The sequence below is a fragment of the Asterias amurensis genome, chromosome 19 (genome assembly GCF_032118995.1).
Source record: "Asterias amurensis chromosome 19, ASM3211899v1".
NCBI classification, from domain to species: Eukaryota; Metazoa; Echinodermata; class Asteroidea; order Forcipulatida; family Asteriidae; genus Asterias; species Asterias amurensis.
In genome coordinates this window covers 7,659,306-7,678,687 of record NC_092666.1, presented here as the reverse complement: position 1 = coordinate 7,678,687, position 19,382 = coordinate 7,659,306, and the positions used below count along the sequence as shown (strand labels likewise).

The window sequence follows — 19,382 nt, the reverse complement described above, 5'->3', positions numbered from 1 at the left end:
AGTGATTTCCATCATCATACATTGGGCAGGATTGAAATTATGTTGATGGTATTACACCATTTAACTACATTTAACTACATTATTTACTGCAAGTTGAATAATTGAGTGTTGATAAGATTGTCAGAACTTGAATATCATATTAAATTAACATATTCAAAAGTGTGCATTTGATCAGCAGTTTTACATCATTGATCATTGCATAAATAGGGGTACTTGCAGAATTGTTCACTGCTGGTTTTGCCCTCTCACTCAAATACTTTGTAAATTTGCCATTTTCTGTTGACGTTATATTTGAGTGTCTACTTCTGACCCTTTTAATCTGTTTAATTAATGTTTTTAACTTATAATTGTTCTATTCATATGTGCCAAATCGAAATGGAAATTTCTGTATATTTGTGATGCAGACTTTAAATATTCTATAATGTGTGTAGGGCAGGAACTGAAGCTGAAATTTTCAAGTCATGAAATAGAAACCAACCAGTGACAGTTGAACTCTCTTAATGTAAAAGGGTGAAAATGTCACTCTCTTGTCCGAGTGGTGTCAGTTTCGCTCTTTTGATAATGAAATTGAAACGAACTTCACTCTTCATCACTATATATATAATAAGGCTAACCATAAGAAACACACCCATAGACGTTTCCACAGTAAGAGAGCCAGCATTGCTCCTCCTACTGTTAGGTCGCCAGAAACCAATACTGTAGTTAACCTGTTTGACATGGTCCTTACTGACCCACAGGTTAAACTCCTCTCAAGGGGTCTTAAGTTTTGCCCCACACCCAGAGAACCTAACCAACTTCTTTTCCAACAGGACATGGCCCAATTCAATCGTAGGTTACGCCTACGTGAATACTTTCATGTAGAGCCCTCCATGGATGATGAGTCATCTGTGGAGACCCAACCCATTCCCCGCAACCGCTTCAAGGAAAAGAGCACTTGGGTACCCCCTAAGAACCGAGATGTGTCTCTAGAGACATACATCAATTCGGTTAACTCCGAGGTTCTTAAGGCCCCCAGTACCCCTACTCCCAATAACCTCCCCCAAGATGAGCGGCACGCCCTTACACAACTCCGCCAATCACCAGACATAGTGATTAAACGGGCTGACAAGGGGTCTGCAGTTGTAGTCATGAACACACATGACTACATTGCTGAGGGCCTTAGACAGCTCAGTAACACTGATCATTACATTGAATGTGCTTCTGATCCCACTGAATCTTTCTCCCAAGATATCAGTGACACCCTGGTTAGGATTTATAACGCCAATGGTATTGAGAAAGATACATTTAACTATCTCCTCCCACATGACCCCCGTACAGCAAGATTCTACCTTCTACCTCAGATACATAAGCCCAATAACCCGGGGAGACCTATTGTATCTGGGAATGGTAGCCCCACAGAGCGCATTTCTGAGTTTGTCGATAGCTTCCTCAAACCCTTAGTCTGCCGTATTCCTTCCTTCATCAAGGATACCAAAGACTTTCTCCACAAACTAGATGAGGTCAAGCACTAAATACCTGACTCTGCTATTTTGGTTACTTTTGATGTTTCATCACTGTATACTAACATACCCCATCATGAAGGCATGAGTGCATGTGTCTCTGCCCTCAATGCTAGTAATCAGTCCCGCCCCTCAGTGAGTCATATTAAGGAACTCATGAGCCACATTCTAATGAAGAATAATTTCACATTTTCTGACAGGCATTTTCTACGGGTACAGGGTACTGCCATGGGTACCAAAATGGCACCCTCATATGCTAACCTATTCATGTCTCAGTTGGAGGACAGACTCCTGTCCTCCGCCCCCAACCGACCACTAGTTTGGTGGAGATTTATTGATGATATTTTCTCCATCTGGTGTGGTGACCAAGACAGCTTGGATGAGTTTATTAACCATATCAACTCATTTCACTCCACCAGAAAGTTCACTACCGAACAATCTCTCACCAGTGTGAACTTTCTAGATGTGACAATAACCAAGTCTCCTAATGGCCTTGTCACAGATGTTTACAGTAAACCCACCGACACCCACCAGTACCTTCTCTCCAATAGCTGTCACCCTAGTCACTGTAAGAAGGCAATTGCTTACAGTCAGGCCTTACGTATCAGGCGTATCTGTTCCACAGATACCCTGTACAAGAGGCGCTCATCAGAGCTAAGGAAACACCTTGTATCTAGGGGACACAGCGAACGTAGGGTCCAACTTGCTATCAACAGGGCTCTCAACGTACCTTGTCATACTCTGTTGACTAACACGGGAGCTAAAAAAGCTCCGACCAATAGAGTTGCTTTGGTCACCACCTTCCACCCCAAACTACCCAAACTTCCCTCAATTCTCAATAATAACATGCCTATACTTCACTCCTCCAGCAGGTTACACTCAGCAATCCCCAAGGTTCCCATGGTTGCATTCCGCCGCCCTAAGAACCTTGGTGACATACTGGTCAGGGCCAAACTTCCCCAGGTACAGTCCAAACACAACCCCCGACAGATATACTGGGCTGTCACAAATGTACCCGTTCCAAATGCAGGACGTTGCACATTAAGCCCTCACTTAAGGTGAAGAGTCATACCACTGGCTCTTCATACAACATCAAGACCGACTGTGAATGTAGCACGTCTAATGTAGTCTATGTCATATCATGTAAGAGATGTGGGCTACAATATGTGGGAGAGACTAAGACCAAACTTAGTCTTCGCTTTGCGAATCATGTCTCTTCCATAAAGACTAAGAAACCGTACCCAGTCTCTATCCACTTCAACAGCTCCAATCATAGTGTCAGTGATGTTGAACTTCTGGTGATTGAAGCTTGCAATGGTGATGACACACACCGCAAGAGTAGAGAATCACACAAGATTCACCAACTCAAGACAGTCAAACCCTTTGGACTTAACATAAACACTGGTGTTAAATAACTTCTCATTACCCTCCACTTCACTTCGGCCTAAGAACTTATATGTTGTATATATTCTGTACATAAAGTATAAATTAATCTTGTTTAAAGTTGTTTTTATAAATTCATCACTGTAACTATCTGATATAAGTAAAAAAAAACTTTTTTTTTTTTTTCTTCTTCTTTTTTTCCACAGGTCCCTCATACCTATTTTTTAAAATCATCATCCCTTTGATCTTGCTATTCTTATTAATTGACCATTGTTAGTTGCATCATGATGCAACTTGCTCTCTAATCCTACCCTTTCATGTCTCCCTGCATTGTTGTCGAACAATACATTTACCACTTTTATGGTCCAGTAACCCATCCTTTCATTCTAAACATCCTTTATTCTCGCCACTTCACTCCTATTGGTTCATAGCCACCAATATTGTCTCTGAAATAGAAACTTTGATTGGCTGTTATTTTCTGATATGTATTTGTTTGTACTTGTTTTATGCCTCTGAAGAAGGTCCGGATTGGATCGAAAGCTAAGGCCATCTACCCTATTCATATTATAATAATAATAATAATAAAATACCCGTCTTTCACTTCAAAAGGAGTTGGCCGCCACATGGCTCTTTGTAAGAGTGGTATGGCGGATAAAACGAGTGGTTTTTACTCATTTACATTCACAGTGTCAACCTATGTAACTGACCCGGAACTTAACTATCATATTAAATTAACATATTCAAAAGTGTGCATTTGATCAGCAGTTTTACATCATTGATCATTGCATAAATAGGGGTACTTGCAGAATTGTTCACTGCTGGTTTTGCCCTCTCACTCAAATACTTTGTAAATTTGCCATTTTCTGTTGACGTTATATTTGAGTGTGTCTACTTCTGACCCTTTTAATCTGTTTAATTACTGTTTTTAACTTATAATTGTTCTATTCATATGTGCCAAATGGAAATGGAAATTTCTGTACATTTGTGATGCAGACTTTATATATTCTATAATGTGTGTAGGGCAGGAACTGAAGCTGAAATTTTCAAGTCATGAAATAGAAACCAACCAGTGACAGTTGAACTCTCTTAATGTAAAAGGGTAAAAATGTCACTCTCTTGTCCGAGTGGTGTCAGTTTCGCTCTTTTGATAATGAAATTGAAACGAACTTCACTCTTCATCCTGTTGAAAATACCCGTCTTTCACTTTAAAAGAAGTTGGCCGCCACATGGCTCTTTGCAAGAGTGGTATGGCGGATAAAACAAGTGTTTTTTACTCATTTACATTCACTGTGTCAACCTATGTAACTGACCCTCCGGATGGGATTCCATTATCGCATTATGGTATTTGACATCCGAGGGTAAGACATTTGAGGATAAGACATCCGTTGTACCCAATGACAATTTTTTTTATTAGCAAACCTTGTAGTTTTCTTCTTCTTGCTCTTCTGTCATTCTTGAACTCTGTGGTTTTATTCCTGTGTACAAAAAAAGACACAAACAAGTTAGAAGTACACCTTTATAATTATAAATAGCAAGAACAATGAGGTAATCTTAGGATAAACTATGGTGATAACTCTATGGACTCTATACTATCGGTCTTCGTCCACTTTAGCCATCATCTTGCCTGTGACAGTATTTTGTGTCAATCATGTACTGTATTTCACTTTAGTTGTGTTTTTTTTAATAACCTTTGAAGGTATATATGATGGAATTTCGACATCATTTTGAATGGACATTAACAGTTATTATTTTAATTAGGCATTCCATACATTTACTGTTATGTGCATCGCTCATGCATGCGGACCTTGGTTCTTCACCTTAAAACCATCACATTATTGCAGTGTTGGTACAAATCCCCCCCCCCCCCCAAAAAAAAAAGATTAGGAAAAGCTTTGTTTTTTTATTTATTTTGCTTTTAACAACTTCTCTGCTCACATCCATTAACTTACCCAAACTATCATCCAAACCCAACTAAGAAAACCTTGGCAAGAATAGGTCCTCAAGTTTTGGAAATGGCTATTAAATGAGATTGTCTGATGCACTTAGGTGCAGCAGCATTAAATGTACAATACTTTTAACTGTATTTTATTATTTTAAGTCGAAGGCCAGGAGTTTAAGGGGAGCAGACAGACTCTACAATTTTGGTTATTTTATTTTTGGGTTTGTTTGTTTTTACCAATCTAAAATATGAAAACCAAACTACATCTATTTACCTACCAGAATATCCTACAAAACCACTTGAAGATGAGGATGTAGAAGCAGCTGATGCTGGTAAAAGCGACCGAAAAATGGCACGGAGTAGAGAATCCTGGGTAAAACAATTCAATGGATGATTAGAGTCGGAGCATTGCTATTTGTCCTTTTTTAATTTTTTTTTATATATTTTATTCTGAGTGGGGGGGGGGGGGGGGGTGATTACCTGGGATAACTATCGATAAAATGCAATCCCCATTTACATCAAAAGTGTTAACACATATAACAAATGAATAAAAGCAAAAAAGGGTGAACCCCAAATCAAACCTTAATGAATAAAGATTATAGTTATGAGTACTAACTATTATTGACTATTAAAAATCAAAACATATGTCAATTTGTATCAGGACTTATGGTGATTCAACAGATTTGAAAGTGCTACACAGGGCATGAATACACCCAGTACATGCTTTAGAGTAAAGCCAGACTGCTAAAACCAAACCCTGCTTCCCTGCTGTTTTTAAACAGCAATTTAAGAACTCGTCGACACTCTTTTATTCCCTTATTGATGAATTGAGTAAAAATTAACAGTTCTCGAGAGTTAGAGAACATGACCTGATGATACTACAACAGAAGTGTGTCTTTGTCTCTATTTATAAACTATAAATAACAAAGGCCAACTTAGTTAACTGGTTAAAGGTTGACCATATTACAACTTACTTCAAACGATTAACCAAAGGGAACTAAATCCAAAGTGATGGATTAAACAATCATGTTGTCAAGCTATAAGGCATATCCTACAATGTAGCTTACAACTTAACTTAGCCATGTTAAAGTAGACGTCTTTCGAGTCATCAGGTTTAAACTTACATCACATCAAAAATTTCCTGAGCTCTATTACACAAATTTAAAATCCTTAAAAATTTTTGTAAATCATAGCTGATTCCCTGTGATAATGGGTCTCATAAAGTGATTTCCATTATGGTACAACTGGCATTGAGTTAATTTCGATAGCATTATTCATTGAAAATTTAATAATTGAGTGTTGATTTGTCAGAAGTTAACCAACGTACTATTTTAGCATGTTTAGTAAAAGTGTGCGTTTGATCACAAGGTTTTACATCATTGATAATTTCCAAGAAACTGAAGGGTCTCGATTCTTACACCCTAGTTGGGACTCCAGCATTGGGCGACATCCAATCAGAAAAAAAGCTCAATTAATTGAAACACATTATTTAGTTTAACAACTCATTGATTCAATCAAGGATGTGTTTCGGTTGAATTGGCCATTCTTTATCACTTGCCAATGACCGAAAAAATTATTGGTTGCGACAGCCAAAACGCTCCCTAAATACCCTGATCATCTTCAGGAAAATGCTTGATTCTTTTAGTGTAGTTCTTAACTCCTGTCAAACAGGTTTAGTGCACAGAGGTGGGAACTTGAACGGGAAAAGCTTGAGCTTGCTTGATTTGATTTTAGCCGAACATCAAACACACCCCCGGTGTGACTACTTTGTGTTCAATAGACCATGTGTTCCTCCTACAAGCCTTAATCAATACAGGCAATAATTGTTTCCAAACTCCATTTAATGGAGTGCAGTGATTTATTTAACACACCAGCTGTATGTTAATACGGGGTACTTTACTTGCAGGTTTGTTCACTGCTGGTTTTCCCCAAGCTAACTCCAATACTTTGTAAATTTGCCATTTTCTGTTCATGTTATACTTGAGTGTGTCTTTTTCAGACTGTTTTAATCTATGTAACTTTGTAAATACGTTTTTTTTTTTTACTTACAGCTGTCATTCTTGCACTCTGTAGTGGTTCTATTTCTGTATACAAAAAAGACACAACCAAATTAGGTACACCTTTGTTTAACTATAAATAGCAATAACAATCAGGTAATCTAAGGAAAAACCCTGCCTATGGAGATAACTCTATGGACTGTAGACTGAAGACTTTGTGTCAATCATGTACTGTATTTCACTTTAGTTGTGTTGTTTTGATAACCTTTGAAGGTATATATTGATGGAATTTTGACATCATTTTGAATGGACATTAAAGGAACACGTTGCCTTGGATCGGACGAGTTGGTCAAAACAAAGCGTTTGTAACCGTTTTTTATAAATGCATATGGTTGGAAAGATGTTTTAAAAGTAGAATACAATGATCCACACAAGTTTGCCTCGAAATTGCGTGGTTTTCCTTCTACTGTGCGAACTAACATGGTCGGCCATTTATGGGAGTCAACATTTTGACCCCCATAAATGGCCGACGTGTTAGTCGACGAGGTAAAAGGAAAACCACGCAATTTCGAGGCATGTTTGTGTGGATCATTGTATTCTACTTTTACAACATCTTTCTAACCATATGCATTTTATAAAAAACGGTTACAAACGCTTTTCAAAGACCAACTCGACCGATCCAAGGCAACGTGTTCCTTTAACAGTCATTATTTTAATTAGGCATTCCATACATTTACTGTTATGTGCATTGCTCATGCGTGCGGACCTTGGTTCTTCACCTTAAAACCATCACATTATTGCAGTGTTTGTACAAATCCGCCCCCCCCCCCAAAAAAAAAGTTTAGTAAAAGCTTTGTTTTTTTATTTATTTTGTTTTGGACAACTTCTCTGCTCACATCCATTAACTTACCCAAACTATCATCCAAACCCAACGAAGAAGACCTTGGCAAGAATAGGTCCTCAGGAGGCTGGGTTGAATTAAGTAGACAAAAGTTTAGAGTTAGTAAAAAGTCCAATTATATCATATTTTAAAAAAACTATACACAGACAGAGAGGGCGTCACTTAGGGAGTGTGTACATGGCGGATAAAGACTATGTACCTGCAGCAGTTTAAACCCAGCTGGCTTAGCGTGATGGGTGTCCCAAGCACATGTGCGCAAATTTACCTACACGGAATGCAATTGTAAGAGCATGTGACATTTCCCGCACACACAACCCAACACGCATTAAAAGAAAAAAACATTTTTTAACTTCGCTCTGGAGCAGATTTGGCACGCAAACTCTTTTCTAATTTATCTATATAACATGATTTTTACAATTTGTTTTTAAATGCACAAACTTTAAAAACTCGCTTTGAAGAAGATTTTCACAGTTGTCTATAAATGTAAGTTTTTTCGCTTTTAACAAAAGGGCATTAATGAATGGGAACAACCCTGCTTCCCTGCTGTTTTTAAACAGCATTTAAGAACTCGTCGACACTCTTTTATTCCCTTATTGATGAATTGAGTAAAAATTAACAGTCTTGTAGATTTCACTGACTTTCATCAGAGATTCTTAAGAGTTAGAGAACATGACCCGATGATACTACAACAGAAGTGTGTCTTTGTCTCTATTTATAAACTAAAAATAACAAAGGCCAACTTAATTAACTGGTTAAAGGTTGACCATATAACAACTTATTTCACACGATTAACCAAAGGGAACTAAATCCAAAGTGATGGTTTAAACAATCATGTTGTCAAGCTATAAGGCATATCCAACAATGTAGCTTACAACTTAACTTAGCCATGTTAAGTAGACGTCTTTCGAGTCATCACGTTTAAACTTACATCACATCAAAATTTCCTGAGCTCTATTACACAAATTTAAAATCCTTAAAACATTTTGTAAATCATAGCTGATTCCCTGTGATAATGGTTCTCATAAAGTGATTTCCATTATGGTACAACCGGCACTATTGAGTTAATTTCAATAGCATATTATTCATTGCAAATTAATAATTGAGTGTTGATTTGCAGTGTTGTGGCCAAGTCATTTTTACTCAAGTCAAGTCAAGTCACAAGTCATTTTTGCTCAAGTCAAGTCACAAGTCATTTTTGCTCAAGTCAAGTTAAGTCACAAGTCATTTTTGCTCAAGTCAAGTCAAGTCACAAGTCATTTTTGCTCAAGTCAAGTCAAGTCACAAGTCATTTTTGTTCAAGTCAAGTCAAGTCACAAGTCATTTTTACTCGAGTCAAGTCAAGTCACAAGTCAGTGAGTCACATAATAACCCGAAATAAGCTCACCCCATGGTGTTGTGGCAAACTTAAGTAAAAGAAAAAAAACTGTTAAGAGACCTGTCAACGACGAACGAAGTTGGAAGTGGTTGCAAGTCCGTCAACCACTTTTACAACGTTTTTACAACAACATTTGGTGAAGACGATTCTTTCAGCTGCTGGCGGAGTACCGCGCTGAATTGAACACATGCAACGTACTGCTGAGCTGAATCCCAGACGTCCACCGTGTGTGTGTACACACGAATAGACGGCGTTAATTCCCAACTCCATGGCACAATGCATGCTGGGAGCATGGTGATGTAGGGAGAATTTAAATAATGAAAAGTACAATGTTTTTATAGTTAAATATTTCAGGACGAAACGCTTTAAAAGGACAATTATTGACCTTACTAAATATAATATGTGCTACATATTGGCCTATTTAGGTCAATAGTATTATTTTTCTATTAGAATTTGAGATAATTTAAGTAAATATTGTGCAAATTCTTAATACAATACGCAAGCTTGTACAGCCTCTTTTCCAGCCGTCTGTATTGCTACTATTGCAGCCTAAGGATACACGCCTACATAGCTGTCCTAAACGATTTGTATGGAAGAATTCATTTTTTCTATGCGCAAACTAGTGCATGTACATGTACACAGATACTGTATGCATGCGCGTGTTACACATACGTCCATATAGGCATTGTGGTAAACATCGAGATACATGTAGCAGCGGCATTGTCGCCGTTGCGAAGACTTGATTATTGCAACAATTACGACTGATAATTATTAATTTATTGTCATAAAATCAAATTTATTCAATATTCAAGTCACCTCTCAACTCTCAAGTCATTTTTGCGCAAGTCAAGTCAAGTCACGAGTCATTTTTGCTTAAGTCAAGTCAAGTCACAAGTCATTTTTGTCCAAGTCAAGTCAAGTCACAAGTCATTTTTGTCCAAGTCAAGTCAAGTAGCAAGTCAACAAAATTTGTGATTCGAGTCTGACTCGAGTCCAAGTCACCGACTCGAGTCAACAAGAGTGTTGATTTGTCAGAGGTTAACCAACAAACTGTTTTAGCATGTTCAAAAGTGTGCGTTTGATCACAAGGTTTTACATCATTGATAATTTCCAAGAAACTGAAGGGTCTCGATTCTTACACCCTAGTTTGGACTCAAGCATTGACCGAAAAAATTATTGGTTGCGACCGCAAAAACGCTCCCTAAATACCCTGATCTTCTTCAGGAAAATGCTTGATTCTTTTAGTGTAGTTCTTAACTCCTGTCAAATAGGTTTAGTGCACAGAGGTGAGAACTTGAAAAGGAAAAGCTTGAGCTTGCTTGATTTGATTTTAGCCAAATTTAAAAATCAGGTGATAAATCAAACCTTGTTTTCAGCTTCCTCAGGCTTCAGAGGGGCCTTCTCAGGAGATGACAATGTCTCCATCAGTTTCCCTTCTAAACAGAAAAAACAAGGATGTTAATTAAAGAATATCAAAGCAACGTGTCATAAAGTTATTGAAGATGGTTGGTTAGCGTAGAGATACAGTACCAATATTAAAGTGTTTACGATCCTTTCTCAATTTGGCTGCCAAATTCATAAAGCTTGCAAGCTCAAAAACTGACTAGGTAACAGACAAATCTTATCAAGAATCAGAAAAAAAGTAACCATGTGCCAAACGTACATGACGCCTTGTGCCCAAGATATTTACCAAGCAGTGTTATTTTCTTAGTGACAAGAAATCAAATTGAACCTTGGAACCCTCGACATGTGCATACATCTTGCTTATCACAAACTTAAACTCTCTGCCACAGTAGCCCTCCCCCTCCAACATTCCAACGAACAATGGCTCAAACATATTTTCTGCAATTTGCTTCCAACATAATTCTATTTAATGAATAATTAAGAGTCAGTTCAGGTAAATAATTGACATAGTTGCTCACGGTCAAAAATGATTTTTTTTTATACTTTGTGGGTGGAAGGGCCTTGGGGTGCAAGTAAACAAAATTGCATTTTCAATTCTATATATAGCCCGTTGCCATGGTTACGGCTCATTTTGTTTTTTGGCCATTTTAGGCCGATTTTGGGGTCTGAAAAACTGGTTTTTGGCTCATATTTACAACTCCACCCCACCAAAATGCAACATTATTTCAAAAAACCTTTTATAACACTACAAAGTATCATCCTTGGCCTTCCTTGAGAAAAAAAATTATTGCTTTAAATATCACCCTTGTGCTATTTTTGCATCATGCAATTACAGTATGTTGTTAGCAGTATGTTTTTAGAACTTGCAAAATCGACATTTTTACCCTATTTTTGGACCCCAAAATGTCAACTTGCCAGGGGTCTCAGAAAATTTTCCTTTCGGCTGTGATTAGGGCCAACATTGGTCTTTCCATATCTGGTGTCAAAAAAATTGGGCAATTGTATCCTGTTGTGACAGTACTGCCTCAAAACTAGACTTTTTTCCCCAAAACGTGAAAAATGCCTTTTTAAGGGTCTTTTCACATAATATCGAAATACGTGTCCATGGTAAAAAAAAGGGAATATTTTTCTTATGCTTTGTGGATGGTAGGGACTTGGGGTCCAAATAAACAACATTTACATTTCAAATCATAATATAACACGTTGCCATGGTAACAGTTCATTTGTGTTTAGGCCACTTTAGGCCGATATTGGGTATGAAAAACTGTTTTTTTAGTTAATATTTACAACTCCACCCCACCAAAAAACAAAAATATTTCATAAAACCTTTTGCATCACTACAAAGTATCATCCTTGGCTTTACTTGAGAAAAAAAAATTATTGCTAAAAATTTCACCCTTGTGCTATTTTAAGAACGTGCATTAGAGTATGTTTTTAGAACTTGCAAAATCAACATTTTTACCATATTTTTTGCCCTCAAAATTTCATTTTTTCAGGGGTCTCAGAATATTTTCCTTTCGGTTTTGATCAGGGCAAAAATTTGTCTTTTTATTTCTGGTAAAAAAAACTCGGGCAATTGTATCCTGATGTAACAGAACTGTCTCAAAAGTAGACCCTTTTCCCCGAAAACATAGAGAAATGCATTTTGAAATATTTGCTTCATTTTGAATTTATAACATTAAGAAGTTAGTAATAATTCCATCAATCTGGCAGCTTTTCATAAGCACTCTGTAGGCTTAGTGCATTACCAAACATTGATCAGGACCTGTTGATGACCTAAATCTTATAATTTGCCCCGCCCCGGCCTCACCCCGGCCCCGGCCCAATCATATTTCTTGACATTGCATAAAATAAAAAAAAGTTTTGTGAACAGCGCCTCTTTTTTGAAAGTCACATTTTTTAATTCCCCTTGCACATCAAGAAAGTTTGTACTGTCTTAATGTTTTGGTGGTTCTCAGAATATTTCCCTTTTTGTTGTGATTGGGCTATCATTATGGTTTGCATGTCTGCTGGGGAGAAACACTTTGGTTTATTGTATCCTGTGACACTTCTGCCTCAAACATGGTAATTTTTCCAAAAACAATAAAAATGCATTTTGAAGTTATCCCTTAGTTTGAATTGATAAAAAACAAAATGAGCATGCTTGTTAAATAAGTATGGCACTGTTTCCATGCTCTTTAAGTAACAAATAAAAAGTGTATAACCATGCTTTGCCACTGAGAGTTCTTGTTTTGTCATGACTACTTTACCTATAGTTGTACAGGTATGATTCACATTGCAAGAAGAGAAGTAGTGCGATGAGCATTCTTTACTATTCTTGTCTATACATGGCCTTATAACAGTCTTCTTGGTCCCCTGCCCGGTACCAAACTAAACATTTTCATCCCTATCAGAACAAAGAGGCTCTAAAAGTGAGCAAGTACTGTATCCAAAGTATCTAAGTAAATGGCCATTCACCTGCTTTGGCCCATCTATGGTGGGGTTCATTTCAATTGTACTGTTGCAAACAACAAAAGAGTTGGTTTATTTAACGTGATAAACAATTCAGCAGGTAATGTTTGACAATGTTTTTTGTTGATCGTTCTCAGAGACATATATAATAATTATGAATTAGTAAGATAGTGAATGGAAAAAATAATCAAACTAGCCTGAATAGACTTTTGTCACTGCAAATGCATCTTATTTATTTATGTTGAGCAGGTGCAAGTATTTACAACTTCTTTCAATGTTGTTTCATTAAAGGAACACGTTGCCTTGGATCGGTCGAGTTGGTCTTTGAAAAGCGTTAGTAAACGTTTATTACAAAATGTATATGATTAGAAAGATATTTTAAAAGTAGAATATAATGATCCACACAAGTATCACTCAAAAACATCTTTCTAACCATGCATTTTATAACAAACGGTTACAAACGCATTTCAAAGACCAACTTGACCGATCCCAGGCAACGTGTTCCTTTTAAATGATCTCTTACGCTCATCTTGCAAATCGTTAGTATCATTGTTTTTAATAAGATCTTGGCAAACTTTTCCAACACTTTTAAGCGGGCTTTTTAATTTCCCACATTTGTGTTGGACATGATTGGATGCTCCAAACCATCTGCCTCAAGCACAGAAACTACATTGTTTATGATCTCTATCTCTATGAAAAGTTTTACATTTGGTAGCAGGCAGGGACCAAGGTGAGTAGGCCCTGTATTAAAGACAACTTGTAAAGAATGCTCATCACACTCTACTTGCAATGGGAATCATACCTGTACAATAGGTAAAGTAGCCAAATCAAGAACTCTCAGTGGCAAAGCATTGGTTATGGTTTGGTTGGATACCATTATGTTTAAATAAAAACTTTGTATTCATTACTCAAAGGGCATGGAAACAGTGCCAGATTTTTTAACAAGCATGCATTGTTTTTGGAAAAATTACTATACTTAAGGCATGATCAGTCACAACAGGATACAATAAACACAGTGTTTCTACCCAGAAGACATGAAAACACCAATAACAACCGAAAGGGAACACTTTCAAAAAAAGAGGCGCTATTCACAAAACATTGTTTTATGCAATGTCAAGAAATATATGATTGGGGCTGGGCCGGGCAAATTGTAAAATTAAGGTCATCAACAGTTCCTGATCAATGTTGGGTAATCCACTAGTCCTTAGGAAAAGCTGCGAGATTGATAGAATTATTACTTTTTAATGTTAGAAATTCAATATGAAGAAAAAACAATTCAAAATGCATTTTTCTGTTTGGGGAAAAAAGTCTATTTTTGAGACAGTACTGTTAACATCAGGATACACTTGCCCAAGTTTTTCTTACCAGAAATAAAAAAGACAAATTTTTGCCCTGATCAAAACCGAAAGAAAAATATTCTGAGACCCCTGAAAAAAAATGAAATTTTGAGGGCAAAAAATATGGTAAAAATGTTGATTTTGCAAGTTCTAAAAACATACTCTAATGCACGTTCTAAAAATAGCACAAGGGTGAAATTTATAGCAGTATTTTTTTGTCTCAAGTAAAGCCAAGGATGATACTTTTTGTGATGTAAAAGGTTTTATGAAATATTTTTGTTTTTTGGTGGGGTGGAGTTGTAAATATTAACTAAAAAAACAGTTTGTCATACCCCAAGATCGGCCTAAAGTGGCCTAAACGCAAATGAACTGTTACCATGGCAACGTGTTATATTATGATTTGAAATGTAAATGTTGTTTATTTGGACCCCAAGTCCCTACCATCCACAAAGCATAAGAAAAATATTCCCTTTTTTTTACCATGGACACGTATTTCGATATTATGTGAAAAGACCCTTAAAAAGGCATTTTTCACGTTTTGGGGAAAAAAGTCTAGTTCTGAGGCAGTACTGTCACAACAGGATACAATTGCCCAATTTTTTGACACCAGATATGGAAAGACCACTGTTGGCCCTAATCACAGCCGAAAGGAAAATTTTCTGAGACCCCTGGCAAGTTGACATTTTGGGGTCCAAAAATAGGGTAAAAATGTCGATTTTGCAAGTTCTAAAAACATACTGTAATGCATGATGCAAAAATAGCACAAGGGTGATATTTAAAGCAATAATTTTTTTTTCTCAAGGAAGGCCAAGGATGATACTTTGTAGTGATATAAAAGGTTTTTTGAAATAATGTTGCATTTTGGTGGGGTGGAGTTGTAAATATGAGCTAAAAACCAGTTTTTCAGACCCCAAAATCGGCCTAAAATGGCCAAAAAACAAAATGAGCCGTAACCATGGCAACGGGCTATATATAGAATTGAAAATGCAATTTTGTTAACTTGCACCCCAAGGCCCTTCCACCAACAAAGTATAAAAAAAATTCATTTTTTGACCGTGAGCAACTATGTCAATTATTTACCTGAACTGACTCTTAATTAGTTTTTTTTACAGACTGATACAGTATCAAGTTGTAGTCAATAACTAGATTTGTTAACTAAGATGGCTGGGGATTCGAACCCACGCTCAGCTAATCACCAACTAACCTTTGTCTTTGGTTTTTTCTACTTCCTTTGTCACAGTTGTTCTCTCTGGAGCCTCAGCCATTGTGAACTAAAAAAAAATAATAATAATAAAAAAAATGATGGCACATCACTCACTTTCGCATAACTGTAAGTACCTGCACCAACAATATTTTTCTTGTATTTGTTTTTTTAGGTTTAGCGTTACTTTTCAAATTCACACGCAGTCTTTTGCCAAAGGAAAAGAGGGTCAAGGATGTGTGACTGATACCAGACTAGATTGCATCTTGGGTATCTTCATTAGTGTTGGACATTCATACTAATAGCTCTCAATCTCGGGTCCTAAAAACTCAAGCTACGCTCCTGGTTTATATTGGAACTCTGGGAAGACACACCTGTGTAAGCAGTAGGCTAAATATGTGTTCAAATTCTTGTTTATTTCCAAATAAATAAATTTAAAGTCACCTGGAAATAGATTTTTTTTTCTTTCTTTCAAACGTAAGAGTATATGCTTACGAACAATAAAACAATTTTTTTTAGTAATTGTTTTGTCACGATTTATATGTTTAAAAAATATATAAAGTTGTTTGGGGTGCTGACTCCGCCTACCCCTTTTGTGACGTCATTCAAGGCAGACTTTGCCTGCAATGCGTATAGTAAACACACGTGCAAAGTACATGTACGTCCAAGTCGTGAGTTGGTACATTTCAAAAAGTGTTTTCTGCATTCAGCAGCAATACACCTAGTCGGCATTGCCGGAAAAAAAATCATTTTTCTTTTTTTTTGAAACGCACAAACTCACGACTTGGTCCGTACATGTACTTTGCAATTGTGTTTACTCTACGCATTACAGGCAAAGTCTGCCTCGATTGACGTCACGAACAGCGCCCTCTCGGGTCGGGGTCTACTCTTAAATTTGTAAATAACATAAGAACTGATTTTTTAAAACCTTAGTTAACTGTTTATTCACATTCAACTCATCAAAACACATATATTAGTGACAAAAGCTTTATTTTGAAAAAATACCACTTCCAGGTGACTTTAAGTTATTTACATTAATTTTGTGTTTGTAGGTACATGTAGGCCTATATATACATCGAGGCTTTTACTGCAAATAAAATTTGTGCTAGGTGATATCACACTCACATTAAAGGCACCTGGAAATAGATTTTGTTTTCTTTAAAGCCATTATACACTTTCGGTACAGAAAAGAAGAAAAAAAGTTCACAGATTTACAAACAACTTACAGGGTTTACAGAAGGTAATGGTGAAAGACTTCTCTTGAAATATTATTCCCCGAAATGCTTTTGTTTTTGAGAAAACATTAAAACAATATAAATTCTCTAAAGCGAGAATTACGGACTTATTTTAAACACATGTCATGACACGGCGACACGTGCAGAAAAAAGGGTGGGTTTTCCCGTTATTTTCTCTCGACTCCGATGACCGATCGATTGAGCCTAAATTTTCATAGGTTTGTTATTTTAATAGAAGTTGTGATACACGAGTGTGGGCCTTGGACAATACTGTTTACCGAAAGTGTCCAATGGCTTTAATAGGGTTTAATGCGTAACGCAGTAAACCGATTTAACACCAGGAAATATGCATAATTATAGTCAGGTTGCACAGTCGGGGCTATAAGCGATTGGGATTGTCAGGGCGCATTCAGACGTGGTTCCATTGTTCCTTTCAACCAACCAAAGCAATGCATTTGGGGAAAGGGTGCTTGTCTTTCTGGGAACCGTCATTGAATATTCTGCCACCGAGGAGTTAAGATAGATTGTATAGTTTCGCAAAATTCGGTACCTTCTTGGCAACTCGCTGGAAGTGGGAACCGCATTGAAGAAATCCAAGTGATACCTGATGAGGAAGGCGAAGATGGGCGGCTACAGAGAGTGGTGAAGCTGATGGCTTACTAGCCGGGCCAATCAGGTGAGTCGCTACATTTTCAGACCTAATGCTGGGGCAAGTACAGCCCCAACAGTAACGCTAGAAGGTAACACGAGTACCGTGAATACGGAAAGGTTTCAAACATCTAGTATGTATAAAGAGCCAATAATTGCGAACATCCCACAGATTAATAGTCAGGATATTTCACGGCCTTTACACGTAACTCGGGGTATAACGGGCCAACATTCTCAAAGCACGAGTACAGGTACACAAGGACAAGAAAGGGCGGACAATCATAATTTTTCTGGCAGCTTGCCGTTTTATAATAACATCGAACTACTTGCGAAAGGTTGTGCTGGATGCCAAAAAGTACAGCACAATCCCAAGTCAGCACCACTCCACACATGGGAGTGGCCCACAACACCATGGCAGCGTATTCATATTGACTATGCTGGCCCATTTCTTGGCCAAATGTTTCTTGTAGTTGTGGACGCCCACTCCAAGTGGCCTGAGGTTGTGAGCACGAAATCTGCAGACTCTACGCGCACAATTGAAATTCTACGCAGCATTTTTGCACGGAATGGAGTGCCAGAGCAGTTAGTAAGCGATAACGGCCCACAGTTTACATCGGACAAGTTTCAAACATTTCTGAAGCGTAACGGGATAAAGCATATTACATCTGCCCCGTACCACCCTTCTACGAATGGGCCCGCTGAACGATTCGTTCAAACCTTAAAACAAGCGCTGAAATCAATGGGGAGAAGGGTTCCACAGCAGCCAAATTGGCTAACTTTCTGTTTGCATACAGGAGTGCCCCACACAGCACGACCGGACAATCTCCAGCAATGTTGTTCTTAGGGAGAAACCTTCGTTCACGATTGGATATTCTAAAGCCTAATGTCCACCGTCATGTCAACAACAAGCAAATGGATCAGACTGCGTCACACACATCTGCCAATGTAACGCGTGAGTTTCACATTGGTCAAACTGTCTCCGTTCGCGACTACAGAGGCAATCAAAAATGGATACCTGGTGTGGTACATGCTCGCACTGGACCTGTGTCCTATGAAGTTTGTGTCGGTCCAAACATGATCTGGAGCCGCCATATTGACCAACTTCTCGACTCGGACATTGGGAAACCCCCTAATCTCAATGTACCTGTACCCTATGATGTCATACCACAGATCGTACCATCAGAAATGGACAATCCTACACCAACACCAGTTGAACCAGACCTTACTGAACCTAGTGAAACGTCATCACCTACTAAACCTTCCATGTCGGGTAGTCCTCATGTTGTTGAATGTCGCTACCCCGCACGCGAACATAAACCTCCTGATAAACTCAATTTATAACCGACTGCACATAAAAACCAAAAAAAAGAAGACGATTTTGTTTAAAGTCATAGTTAAGGTGTTTTATTCAACAAACAAAAATGTTGCCATGGATTACTTTGATATTTAATGGACTTTACTCATTTTTGGATGTTCACTCAAACAAGTTGTTTTGAACTGTTGTTTACCTATACATTTAATGGATCACTGTTATTATTTGTTTACCGGACTTGTTGAACATTGAAATCAACTTCATATTTAGTGGGGAGGAATTGTGCTATATTTGCTTTGGCCCACCTGGTTACACCCAGCTCATAAATATTAAGTACTGTCTACTTTGCATACAGCTCATTTCAAAGGTCACACCATGACCTGCATTCCCAGGTATAGTTAATAAAACATTTTTCCAGTACGGCAGCTCCTTTGCACAGTGTGTGGATTATTGTCTACCATCCCACGCGAAATACACTACAGAGAGATGGGTATACAGACAGGCTTTGGGAACCCCATGGGGTCTCCTATTTCTCCAGTCTTAGCGAACATATTAATGGAAGATTTTGCACAGAAAGCCCTGGGTACAGTTCTGATATATGGATGACACGTTCATCGTTTGGTCACATGGATTAGAAAACCTTGATGACTTCCTTAGTCACCTTAACGGCCAACATCCCAACATTCTGTTCACCATGGAA

General features: G+C 37.7%; 1 protein-coding gene across 3 annotated transcripts in view; it reads right to left on the bottom strand.

Moving 5' to 3' along the window:
* Window positions 1-19,382, bottom strand: part of LOC139951235 (uncharacterized) — a 90,446-nt gene that overhangs the window by 69,356 nt on the left and 1,708 nt on the right. For all 3 annotated transcript variants that reach the window (XM_071950011.1, XM_071950012.1, XM_071950013.1), the window contains exons 2-7: window positions 15,491-15,557; window positions 10,460-10,530; window positions 7,729-7,786; window positions 6,871-6,905; window positions 5,100-5,190; window positions 4,302-4,357 (exon numbers count right to left, since the gene is read on the bottom strand). In XM_071950011.1, coding sequence (XP_071806112.1) covers window positions 4,302-4,357; window positions 5,100-5,190; window positions 6,871-6,905; window positions 7,729-7,786; window positions 10,460-10,530; window positions 15,491-15,551 — 372 coding nt within the window. In that variant the 5' untranslated portion in view covers window positions 15,552-15,557. The remainder of the gene's footprint in view (window positions 1-4,301; window positions 4,358-5,099; window positions 5,191-6,870; window positions 6,906-7,728; window positions 7,787-10,459; window positions 10,531-15,490; window positions 15,558-19,382) is intronic.